The sequence below is a fragment of the Pinus tabuliformis genome, chromosome 7 (assembly GCF_031772625.1).
Source record: "Pinus tabuliformis cultivar Carrire ecotype Pingquan chromosome 7, CPIR1, whole genome shotgun sequence".
NCBI classification, from domain to species: Eukaryota; Viridiplantae; Streptophyta; class Pinopsida; order Pinales; family Pinaceae; genus Pinus; species Pinus tabuliformis.
Genome location: NC_142293.1, coordinates 1,273,557,716 through 1,273,571,233, shown reverse-complemented (window position 1 = coordinate 1,273,571,233; position 13,518 = coordinate 1,273,557,716). Strand labels below are relative to the sequence as shown.

The 13,518-nt window shown below is 38.2% G+C and overlaps 1 protein-coding gene across 1 annotated transcript in view; it reads right to left on the bottom strand.

Moving 5' to 3' along the window:
• Nucleotides 1-1,350: 1,350 nt before the first annotated feature.
• The window catches only part of LOC149252110 (cytochrome P450 750A1-like), a 31,161-nt gene continuing 18,993 nt past the window's right edge, over nucleotides 1,351-13,518 (bottom strand). The window contains exons 2-4 of the mRNA XM_089454078.1: nucleotides 1,863-2,602; nucleotides 1,657-1,764; nucleotides 1,351-1,551 (exon numbers count right to left, since the gene is read on the bottom strand). Coding sequence (XP_089310204.1) covers nucleotides 1,351-1,551; nucleotides 1,657-1,764; nucleotides 1,863-2,602 — 1,049 coding nt within the window. The remainder of the gene's footprint in view (nucleotides 1,552-1,656; nucleotides 1,765-1,862; nucleotides 2,603-13,518) is intronic.

The following is a 13,518-nucleotide window of genomic DNA, read 5'->3' as shown; positions in this document are numbered from 1 at the left end:
ATAATATCATATTCATAAAACTTTGTAACTTTGTAACACATCTTAATTAGTGATTGAGATGTTTTGAAGTGATATCTAAATTTTGGGATTATATATATATATATATATATATATATATATATATATATATATATAGATATATAATGTATAAGAATTTTTCTGGAAATCACCTTTTGGTCGAGGCATTTCGAACCAGTGATCCACACTATGGGTTGACTTCTTATGTTAAACAATATTTCCAAATTTTAAATTAAAATTATTTTTGGAATAATAGAAATATTTAAAAAAAAAAAGAAGAGTTATTAATTTTAGAATATAAAATATTATTTTATATAGAAAATAAAAAACATATATTAATATAATATTCATATTAAATAGTAGAGAATTAATAAAACATCATTTGTATTTATTTAATAAATATAATAAAACAAGTTATATTAGTATTATTGAGCCGAGAGGCTTATTCTATAGGTCGGTGTCAGAGGATGTGTAAATTTTTCTTTTAGTCTATAGAGTGAAACATGCTTCTTTAAAATAAATGTAAATTATACTTTAAATAGAAAAATAGTGTGAATTATAATAAAAAATGAATGTGGTAAAGTAAGTAGAAGTAAAAGATGTTTAAACTTTATGCTTTTAAAAAATATTTCAACAAGTTATTTGAGAATCTATGTTAACTAATTTATGTAGATATTGTTAAAATAAAATATTTTAAAATTGTATATAAAAAAATATGAAATGTGAATTATCAATAAATTTTTTAATATAAATTAATATTAATATATACTTAAAAATATAATAATAATAATAAACCATTTTAATTTGACAAATGTGATGTACATGTTATATAAAACATTTTATTGTCAATTATATATATAATATATATCATTTGAAAATAATTATGAAAATATCATAAAAAAATAAATCTATTTGATTAAAAAATTTATCTCATCTTATTTATACTCTATATAACATTCAAAAATATAACTTGAACAATGAAAAACTATACATTATTTTTTGTCAGTTTAAATATATTTATACCGGGAAAAATTTGATTCATGTCAACTCATCTTAAATCCATAATAGAATAAATCTATAATTATATAAAAAAAGTGGAATACCTTCCTACCACAATAAGAAATTGTAAACTGATTGTGCACTTGTATATTTTAAAGTATTCTTCGAAATAATACCGACAAATATAGAATTTCGATCAGCCGTGGAGAATATGGAATTTATTCCTACCAAGACATAATTAGATGTAGCAAATCCTGTAGACAGAAGTGAAATCGTGCGTGGAAAACTATTGCAAATAAAGAGAAACAGTGCCTTTGTCTCCTACGGTTCCGTTTATAATCGGAGAGTCTCTTTCACCACACAGTGGAGGTATTTCATGCTTGCCAAATCCGACTCCTTTACCCTACCATGTTTGCCAACGACCGATTCAATTTCTTCCTGCAATCTCGTCATTGCATTGGGATGTCTGAGCAGCTCACTAATTGCCCATTCAAACGTAGTGGACGTCGACTCCAGGCCACCCACGAACATGTCCTACACACATACACATACAAATCCAATTAATGCAAAATGATGATGGACTGAAGTTCAAGAATGAGGATGCCAAATAATATAAAAAAGCAGAATCCCAAGATATACAATCACAAGGGCCTTGATGGTTTCCCGTGTGATATTGGTGTCCGTCTCAGCCATTCGGAGCAGCACACCCACGAAGTCTTGAACGCAAGGCTCTGCGTCTGCGCCTTTCTGCAAATTGAAATGATTGAGATTAACATGCTCGTTTATCATTCTCTCGACGAATCCATCGAATGCTTTACGGAGCTTCTTGAGGCGTTGATTGATACCTTGCAAATCAAGCCAATCCACATACGGAATGAAGTCATCTCTACCATCAGATCCTTGAACCCTTTGAATTCGCCACCCAAATCACCGTCACTAAATTTCCTCCCCGCCAGTATCCGCAAAATTATATTGGAGTTGACAGTAGTGACGGCCTTGCTCACATTCACGCTCAGTATTCCGCTCTTACTCTCCTCCCATATTGATTGGATCATGGCAGACACCTCTTCCTCTCGCACGTGCCTGAAGGTCTCGATTCTTTTGGCAGTCAGGAGTTCTAATACGCATATTTTTCTCACATGCCTCCAGTGATCTCCGTACGGAGAGAACCCCACATCTTTACAATCGTAGAACATTAATCTCCCAGCAGCGGTTGGTGGTCGGCTGGCAAAGATGAAATCATGAGTTTTGAGAAACTGTTTTGCTGTCGCAGAAGAAGAAACTACGACTGCAGGGACGGAGCCCAAGCGGAGAAACAAAATGGGACCATATTTCTGAGCCAGGGCTTTAAGATTACGGTGAGCAGGCAGTTTCAATTGGTGCAGATTTCCGATGATGGGCCATGCAGGGGGGCCTGGTGGCAATGTGGCACTAACCCTTCTCTTGTGCAATAACCATATGAAGAAGAAAGGGGAGAAAATACAAAGAATGCCTACTGTTAATGTTAATGCAGGCAAAGCTAGAGACACCCTTTGTAAGTAGTGCACTCGCTCTATGTTTGGAAAGGAAGGTGCTCTCCTCTCCTCTTTAAAGCCGTCAATATGTAATTCACAAAACTACCGCAGTTGAAGGGGTAGTTCAGTGGGTCGGTGTGGAATTTAGGTTTTTTTTTTAAATATATTTCATAATGGAGTTGTTTTTAGTATGATTTTTTTATTGTCTTGGAATTTGATTGAAAAAAAATTGAAATGACATTCGCATTTGTGTTATTTAAATTTATTTTTTAAACAAAAACTAAAAACAACTCCTTTATTAATTTACACGTCGAATATCTCATTTCTTCATCTGCACATCGAATATCTCATTCATCAGTGTACGATATAAAAATAAAAACAGAACATCAAATGTGTCATTCAGCCGCATACGGTATAAAAATAAATAAAAGCAGAACATCGAATGCGTCATGCATCCGCGTACGATATAAAAATAAAAATCCGCGTCATGAATGTGGTTGATGACCACGACCAAATGACATCATAAAATACTTTTATTCATATTTAAAAGAAATTCTCTTACCATCGATAAAATATTGAATATCTTTTTAAATATATTATTATAATAAAGTTCGAATATATTTTTAAATATGTTATTATAATAAAGTTCTTGTTGATGATGATATCATGGATGACGTTAATGATAATGACCATGATCAAAATAATGATGATGTCAATTTTTTAAATATTTAATATAAAATCAATTGATATTAAAAACACATGGTAATGATGATGAAAAATACAATGATGATAACATTAGTAAAAAGAGGAAGAGGAGGCGGCGGATAATTCAATTTTCTTAAACAAGGTTTTTGATGTTGATGTTGACAATATATTTATATTAGTATAAGCTAGCTAATGATGACAATGGTTATGTTTAATATTCCTTTGATGATCATGATGATATTCTTTTGATGATCATGATCATGATGGTGACAATGAAACTGATTAGGAAGAGGAGGAGGACAAGGATGATGGCAATATGTGTTTATTAGTATAAGATTGCTAATGATGATGGTGATCATGCTTAATATTCCTTTGATGATCATGATGATCATGATAAAGATGATGACAACAAAAATGATTAGGACATCCCCATATAAAAGGAAAAATTTGGGGTTCTGAATTTCAACCCTTTACAACCTCATAACAACGTTTGATGTGGAGTTTGGTGACATTTGAATCTGTTCATTGCAAGCCCATTACGTTTACATTTCCAAATCCTATGATATCCTAATATTCATCAAGTATCCAAAAAAAAACCCAAATCCTAATAGAAAATGTTTCCATCTAAATGTCCACGAGAGCACTAACACATGTAGGGGGGTTTTAAGACAATATTTAAGACAATTTTTGAGTCAATTGTCTTAACTTGAGACAAAAACAAACTTGTGTATTGTCTTAAATATTATCCTTAAGTCGATGTCTCAAAATTAGTGTCACAAAATTATTGTCTTAAAAAATTGTCTATATAAAGACAATATAGAACACATATTATTATTGTATGTATAAAGACACAGATAAATTATCTCTTGAGAGATAATTTTATTTGTCTCTCTAGGGAAAATTTCATTTGTCTCTCTACAGACAATTTCATTTTCCTCTCTATAGACACTTCAATTTTGTCTCTTTAGAGATAATTACATTTTTGTCTCTTAAGGGACAATAGTTGAGATTAAAAACATATTGTCTCTACAGAGACTATATGTCCATAATTCTGACAATTGTCTCTCTAGAGACAATATGAAAAGATATTTAAAAAATAAACAAAATCATTTTAAATGTTCTTTTAAGGTGGTTTCATCATTCAAAGTTCCCAAATAATGATTTTAATTACCTTAAATAATTTTTCTTCATGGAAAAAAAGAAAAGTTCCAATTTTTTAAAAGCTAACACCAAACTCATTTTAAATCTAAATGAAAAAACAATTTCCAAAACTTAACAATTCTTGAAAGCATCCTTGAAAATAATAAGGCAACACACTTATATTTGTTGGAAATACATTCATATAATTGAATTTGAACATGCAAGAACCTCATTTGGAACGTCATTTCATGAAATTTTATGAGGCAAAAGAAAAATGTTCAAGATTTCTCCATCCTACAAGAGATTTTACTCTCTAACATATAAATCCAAAAGCTTGAATCACATTAAATGGTGGAAAATTAAATTTATATCCAGTGGTTAGCTCCACATTTTCAATACCCATATATAATTGGAATTGGCTTCCTTGATAACAAAAAGTTGTAAGAATGTATATGCATTCGAATCTACAGTTGATTGGGAATCCTGTCCTAATGAAGGTTTTACAAAAGATGGAAAATCGATACAAGTCCTCGCAACATGATATAGGTCAATTCTCAATCTATTAGTGACCTACAAGTTTATCTCCTCCATTACTTGATCCGGATTTCAAAACAAATGAAACAGATTATAGATATAACCATAAATACAAAGATGTGGTAGAAATAACACTTCATTTCGTTAATATCAAATACTGAAATATGCTTGCAAACATAATGGAAATAAGACTAGCCCGGGTGATGGTAGCTTATCTCTAAAAGGAGATATGGCGGCTACATGCCTCTGAACTATGTTATAATGAGTCTCCAAGGCCTATTTATTATTTAGAAACAATGGAAAACCTTAAACATCCAAAAACATAACCCCAGGAGATGACGTGCCAAACTATGGGCCCCGTTTTGGTAAATTAGTACATCAACTTCCCAGGGTCATAACTTTGGCATACGATCTCCATTTAACGTGCACAATACCTCGTTAGAAAGATCTATCAAAGGACTACAACTTTTGAGGTAGCTTCTGAAGTTCATGACCCGAAAGCTGTCAAAAATAGTAAATTGTACTACAAATAAGGAAACTTAAAAACTAAAAAAAACAATTGTGGGGGTACAAGTGGAATAGTCAGGTGGCCACCAATATCCAACTCGATCATTCCTCCCTTGTCAGGAAGCAATGGTCCCCATTGCGTTGAGTTCCTCCATGAGATGAAGAAACTTCTAGTGAACTTGGTCGCTGGTGAGCCACTTTCCCTGGTGAAGGAGTTGGCCTACTTTGACAACTCTATATAGTTTGATCCTTTGTTGTCGGGTGTTCTTGATCTGTGTGTCCATGATCTTATTAGTTGTGGCTTCTTCCATGCAATATGGATTTAACCTTCTAGGTGTGAGCTTTATGAAATGTTTGATGTCTTTAGCAATGGTGGTAAGTATGGTCGAAGGCGGTCACATGGAACACTAAGTGGAAGCCAAGGAATGGGGGAATGTTGAGCTCAAATGCATTGTCTCCCATAGCCTTGGTAATGGTGTAAGGACCATATCGGAGTGGTCTGAGTTTCTGGTAGGTTCCCATAAGGAGTTCCTTTTGTAAATGCAACTAAACTTTGTCACCCACCTGAAACTTGTGTGGCACCCAATGTTGGTCATGTCGCTACTTGCACCTGGCATTCGATTTCTGCAGAATATCATGAACCTGCTCGTAGATATGTTAGATGTGCTCAATGAATTTGTTTTCCTTATCAGTTTCGAACTGGACGTGAGCTGAATCTGTCGAAGTGGCTGCAAATGGCATGGCCACATCAATGGGACATAGCGTTTGGAATCCCAAGCCCACCTGAAAAGGGCTGTGGTCAGTCGAGTTGTGGAGAGCCTGGTTATAGCTGTGCTGGATCTAGGGGAGGCTCTCATCCCATGTGCATGGATGCTTTGAATTGTACATGCGTAGAATGTGTACCATCATCCTATTGACGACCTTTGTCTAGCCATCAGTTTGGGGATGGAAAGTTGTGGAGTTAGTGACCTTGGTGTTCAACATCGACCAGAGATTGCAACAAAATGTACTAAGGAACCTATTGTCCTGATCTAAGATGATAGACTGTGGCATTCCAAACTGTACCCACAATCATACAAAGAAGAGTTTAGTAGTGGCTTCTGCTGTCATATTCTTCTTGCAGGTTGCCATAATGGCCATCTTCGCGAATTTGTCGATAACCACAAAAACACAGTCATTTCCATGCTTAGTAGAAGGAAGGCCAAACATGTAATCCATGGATATGGATTCCCAAGGTCGACTAGGGGTAGGCAACAGAGTCTAGAGGCCTTGCTTCTTTATGGTTGGTTTAGCAATGGCGAAGCAGTGTGGGATATGATGTACTTCTCGACATCCTAATGAAGATTCGACCAATAGAAATACTTATGCAGTACTTCCACCATTTTCTCGACTGCGAAATGCCCAGTGGTCTGACTGTAGTGTGCTTCCCAAATCATCTTGGCAAGCTCGCTTGAAGGAACACAAAGGTGTCCCAAATGGCATAATAGGGCATCCTGGAGATGAAAATCTAGAACTTGCTGACCCTCCAAGTGCGTCTGATATGCGTGGACGAATTCTGGGTTAATTTTCTAGATAATTGGCCAATCAGAAGTCTCGTGCCCACAAGAGTTGAGCACGATCGTTAACACCATGATCGGTGGTTGGTTGAGGCAATCTACAACATTATTGGTGTTGCCCTTCTTATACTTGATATTCAAATGGAACTGTAGCAGGTATGTGGACCACTTCTGATGGCAACAGTTTGCAACTTCCCTTACATCTGTATGAACTGCAGGTGTTGGTGGTCTGTGTGGATGACTATTTCCTTCACCAAAATGTAATGCTTCCATTTTCGGCATGCCTACACAATGGAATACATCTTTTTGTCATAAGTGGGATAATTCCAAACTGTGTCTGAAAGTGTCTCATTGTGATATGCCATTGGATGTTGTTGTTGAGTAAGAACTGTCTCAATAGCATAGTTAGAGACATCTCTCTCGATCTCAAATGGTTGTTGCAAGTCTGGTAATTTGAGCACTGGTACAGAGCAGAGGCGATATTTCAACTCTGTGAATGCCTTCTATTGAGATTCAGACCAAAATAATTTTGCTTTCGCTCCTCCCTCGGTGACTTTACTGAAGGGCCAAGTGATATGACAAAATCCCAACATGAACTTGCAGTAGAAATTGGCAAGATCCAGAAAGCTGCAGAGTTCTGTTAGAGTGGTTGGAGCTAGCCAATCCCGAGTGACTAGGATCTTGGTTGGATCCACATGCACCCCTCGTTCATCAATAATGTATCCCAGATACTAAACCTGGGTCATGCCAAAAGTGCATTTCTCCAAATTAGCACATATCTTGTGTTGTTGTAGTGTTTTGAGAACCTGTTGGATGTGACGGAGGTGGTCTTTCGAACTCTGGCTAAAGATCAGGATCTCATCCAAGTATACCACTTCAAATTAGTTGGTGAATGGCCGCAAGATGTCATCCATCAGCCTCATGATGTTTGCAGGAGCACTCGTCAACCCAAAAGGCATAACCAAACATTTGAAAAGGCTGTCCTTGGCTTTGGAGGCAGTCTTCCACGCTTCGGAGGGTTCGATTGGTACCTGGTGATATCTTGATTTCCAGTCGATATTGTTAAGTTCCTGATAGTCAATACAGAGTCTCCAAGTCTCGTCCTTCTTCTGTACCAACACGATCAAGCTCCCATAGGGCGATGAACTCGGTCGGATGTGACCTTTCTAGAGTAGCTCCTAAATATACTTGTTGATTTCTCCGTTCTCTAGAACGGAGCGCCGATAGATGGGTCCATTGGGTAGCGGCACACCTGAGGTCAAATCGATGGAGTGGTTGACCTCATAGTGTAGAGGCACCCCTGCGAGGGAGGTGATGATGTCCTTGTACTCCTCCACGACCTTGTCCATCTATTGTTTTCGTGCGTAGGGGCCCTGTCTGGAGGTTGTTGGCATCATATTCTTCTTTCCCTGAGGGCGTATCATCAGGAAAATTAATTTCTCGGTTTTGGAAATGAGCTTACAACATTTTTTTGTAATAACCAATGAGATGGTGATAGATGGTGCTACCTCAAGTATCCTATACAACTTATTTCCCAAAGTAATAATAATAGCACGAGGCCTTGACTCATACACAACATGTCACTTCCATAAGTATGGTTGGCCTAATAATACATCAAAAACATCAAGGGGAGCAACGTCTTATAATACCTTGTCGGTCAAGGGCTTCATGTTGTATGGACAACGGCACTACTGGCTCACGTGAAGATCCCGTCCTTAGTGAAGCCACCCGATGGTGTACGGTTGTCGATGTGCTATGCTCGGTAACCCCATCAAATTCATGACCTCTACTAAAATGAGGTTCTTTTGGCTCCTACTGTCAAAAATGCATTGTAGCGAGGAACTCTTTACCCACATCTGGGAGTGGAAGAGGCACTCCTCCTCCTCTCGATCTTCGGGTTTCTCCTTCTGGATCTTTGTGGTGGCAACGGTGGCATTGGGCTTCGCATCGATAATCTGATTCCCTTTGTCATTCCCCTTATCGAGTTCTGACTTAGAGTAGGAACATGCATCTTATTCTGAAGCCTTTAGCTCGGCCAACAGTAAATTCCTGGCCCAACACTCACTTGTGTTGTGAGTGGAGCTCTTATGAAACTCAAACCACTTTCCCATTTCCTTCTTTGGCTTCGTGGTGTTGTTATTTACTTGCCGCTTTTCCAGGTTGTCCTCGGCCACCCCACCTTGGATTTTTCCTTTGTTTTGGAGTTTGGGGGCACCTTTCCCTTACTTCAGATTCGCAGATCCAAAGTATCGCTTCTTCTATTTAAACTTTTGCTCAATCTTGATGGCATATCAGTATGCCGTTCGGAGCGAGGAGATGTCCAGGAACTCCATCTCGTCCTGGATGTACCTGTGTAGGCAGTCTCGGTACTTGAGAACCAAATGCTTCTCAGAATCCTTGATATCCAACTTTGTGCAAAGGGTATGAAAAACGTTGGTAAACTCTGGCACATCTTGTCCCTTCCCTGTCGCAGTGTTGTCCACTTTCTGTATTTATCCTCATAGCTCCTGATAGAGTAGTACTACTCCTTGATGGCATCCTAGAACGAGTTCCAAGTGGGTGCGGATGAAAATAATGAGTTCGTATTTTCATCCTTCTGCTCACATTAGGTTTCCCACCAGTCCTTGACGTGGGGGGCTGCTTTGAGAAGTGCAAAAGTGATCCTTTCCCCGCTGGAAAAATCATGAATAAAAAAATATCCTTATAGTATATTTAACCATTTATCTATAGCGTCTGCATCTATCTAATCGTCAAATATGGGAATGTAAAAGTTAACTTGTACCTTAAAGGGTGTGGCACTTCCAGAGTAGCTGCCAAAAGTAGATGTGTCACCCTTGGATAGTCGCTGAAGGATCTGGGAAAAGTTATCCATCATTGCACTCCTTTATAGCTCGAGGGCTTCTTCGAGAAAGATTTTGATAGGATCTCCTGCCCCCTCGTATTTCTTTTCATCCACCATGGGAGGCCATTGGGATTTGCAAGGCTGAGCTTCCAAAGGTTCGACCAGTTCAAGCCCTAACTCCTTACATCCTAACCTAGTTGGGGACATGCAAGGAAAAATAGAGAAAGAGCAGACCGCTCTGATACCACTGATCGAGATTTAAACAGGAACACAACAAATTACAGATATAACCATAAATACAAAGATGCAGTATAAATAACACTTCATTTCATTAAAATCAAATACTGAAATATGCTTACAAACAGAATGGAAATAAGACTAGCTCGGGCGATGGTAGCTTATCTTTGAGAAGAGATGTGGTGGCTACATGTCTCTGAACTATGTTACAATGAGGCTCCAAGTCCTGTTTATTATTGAGAAACAATGGAAAACCATAAACATCCAAAAACCTAACCCTAGGAGATGAAGCAACAAACTATGGGCCTCGTTTGGGTGAATTGGTACATCAAATTCCCCAGGTTGTAACTTTGGCATATGATCTTTGTTTGATATGCAGAATACCTCGTTAGAAATATTTATTTGAAGAATACAACTTTTGAGTGGGTAACATTAAACAACAACCCATGTTGCACCCAGTTTTCCAAAAAAGCATCGTTTAGGGCCTCAAAATAGCTTCGGAGGTTTACAACCCGAAAAGTTGCCAAAAATACTAAATTGTTCTACAATTAAGGAAACTAAAAAAATGAAAGAAACAATGGTGGGGGTCCAAGTGGAATAGGCGGCTGGACACCAATATCCACCTGGATCATTCCCCACCCATTAGGAAGCAATGGTCCCCATCGCATTGAGTTCCTCCATGAGATGAGGAAACTTTTGCTGAACTTGGCCCTTAGTGAGCCACTTGCACTGGTGAAGGAGTTGGCCTGCTTTGACAACTCGATATAGTTTGATCCTTTGTTGTTGGGTGTTCTTGATATGTGTTTCCATGATTCGATCAGTTTTGGCTTGTTCCATGTAATCTGGATTTAGCTCTGTAGGTGTGAGTTGTTCTGCAATGTCTGATGCATCTAGCAATGGTGGGAAGTATGGTCGAAGGTGGTCCACATTGAACACTGGGTGTAGGCCGAGAAATGGGGGAATTCTTAGCTATATGCATTGTCTCCCACAACCTTGGTAATGGTGTAAGGACTATATCGGAGTGGTTTGAGTTTCCAATAAGCTCTGTTAAGGCGTTCCTTTTTCAAATGCAACCAGACTTTGTCGCCCACCTGAAACTTGTGTGATACCCGATGTTGATCATGTCGCTGCTTATACTTGGTACTTGATTTCTCCTGAATGTCCTAAACCTGCTAGTAGATATGTTGGATGTGCTCAATGAATTTGTTTGCCTTATCGGTTTCAAATTGGACATGAGCCGAATTTGCCAGAGTAGCTGCAAATGGCATGGCCAGATCAATGGGACATAGTGGCTGGAATCCCAAGCCCATCTAAAAATGGTTGTCTCCAGTCAAGCTATGGAGAGCCCAATTATAACTGTGCTGGACATAGGGGAGGATCTCATCCCATCTGCATTGATGCTTTGAGTTGTACATGCGCAGAATGTGTATGATCATCCTATTGACAACCTCTGTCTGGCTGTTAGTTTGGGGATGTAAGTTATTGACTTAATGAGATTGGTGTCCAGCATTGACCAGAGACTGGACGAAAATGTACTTAGGAACATGTTGTCTGGACCTAAGATGATAGAATGTGGGATCCAAAATTGTACCCACACTCGTTCAAAGAAGATTTTAGCAGTGTCTTCCACTATGATATTCTTCTGGCAGGCCACCATAATGGCCATATTCAATAATCTGTCGATGACCACAAAAACGTAGTCGTTGTCATGCTTATTATAAGGAAGGCCCAACATGTAATCCATGGAGATGGATTCCCAAGGTCGACCAGGGGTAGGTAGCGGAGTATATAGGCCTTTATTCTTGATGGTTGGTTTGGCAATGGTGCAGGTAGTGTAAGATCTAATGTACTTCCCGATATCCTGCCAAAGATTCGGCCAATAGAAATACCTTTGCAGTAGTACGACCATTTTCTCAACCCCGAAATGCCTAGTGGACCGACTGTAGAGTGCTTACCAAATCATCTTGGCACGCTCGCTTAAAGGAACATAGAGGTGTCCTAGGTGGCATAATAGGACATCCTAGAGGTGAAAATATAGAACTTGTTGACCCTCCGAGAGAGTCTGGTATGTGTGGACAAATTTTGGGTCACTTTGATAAAGAATTGGCCAATCAGAACTTTTGTGCCCACAAGAGTTGAGCATGGTGGTTAATGCCATGATCGGTGGTCGGCAAGTGCTAATGAATGAACTCAAATCAATGGTTCAAGATTTTCCCACCCAGATCAACAGTGGGGAAACACTTCGTAGGCCCCACCTACAAAATGAGTTAATGGTGAGGAGGCGTGCAAAAAGTGGTTTCCACCCATGTGCGATCGCAACCTACATGTCGCCCTCTCAAGCTTTCACACCCCCCTACTCTAAACTACTTACCACTATACCCCACTCAGAAATCGTTATTCCTTCTCCCGCCTCTTCTCATACCAGCTCAACATCTGATCCTTCCACTCCACCTTCATCCAATATTTCCATGCCACGTGTCCACCACTATTTTCGAAGCCATTCTCGATAACCGTTCCCGCTATCCGTTGCTGAATAAATGTTTTAAACGTTCCACTGTAAATACTTATTTGTTGCTACAATCCTTTCCTGTTAAGTCACTAATTTGCTGATTATCCCATTATTAATGACTTCTGTTGTAACGGTAGCTTAAATTTTCCTATAAATGTTCATTGTCCCCAATACTACTACTTTTATTACTATTCCACTACTTCTAAATTATTTAGTTTTCCTGCACATTTTTTATTGAGACAACTCTGCAACCTGAATCATCTCTCAAGATATCTTTGTTGTTTTATCATATGACCGTTTCTATCGAATATTACGACTCCTAGGAAGAAAGAAAAATATTTCATTGGTTTTTCTTCAACACAGGAAAACCTGCAAACTCCTGATCCTCTTGACCTTGACCATATCCCATTAACTGACTAATAATTCAAAATCATAGATAGTGAGTGTTAATTTGAGATGCTTGAATTGCACAACTGGCTCAGACAAACATACCTTGATTCAGAGGATGAAATAAACCTTTGGGAATCAAACCTTCCTCTATACATGTTTCCCCAAGCTCATCCAATCCCTTATTTGGGTATTTGGTGTCAATCTAAGTATAATCCCTTGCAAAGAATAGGAGTGGCTCAGAATGGTGACATTCTGATAACCATCACTACTAAAACAATAAACAAAATGCTTTTGATACCTGAGAGTGATTCCCTCAAATTTTTCTCCCCTGCAACTCTGATTGACCTATATCATAAACTTGCATTCCCTATGAGAACTCGGATCTTTGATATTTTTCTCCTTGAAGATGCTGAGCTTTCCAAGAAAAATCCTCCTTACTCAGCATCCATGTTTCCAAAGAGAGCCAAGCAAATTATTTCCCTCATTTCCTACTTATTAGGCTACCCATCAGATCAATGGGTAGACGAGGCTATCTTAGGATATTTGTCTATATTTTCAAAGGAAAAC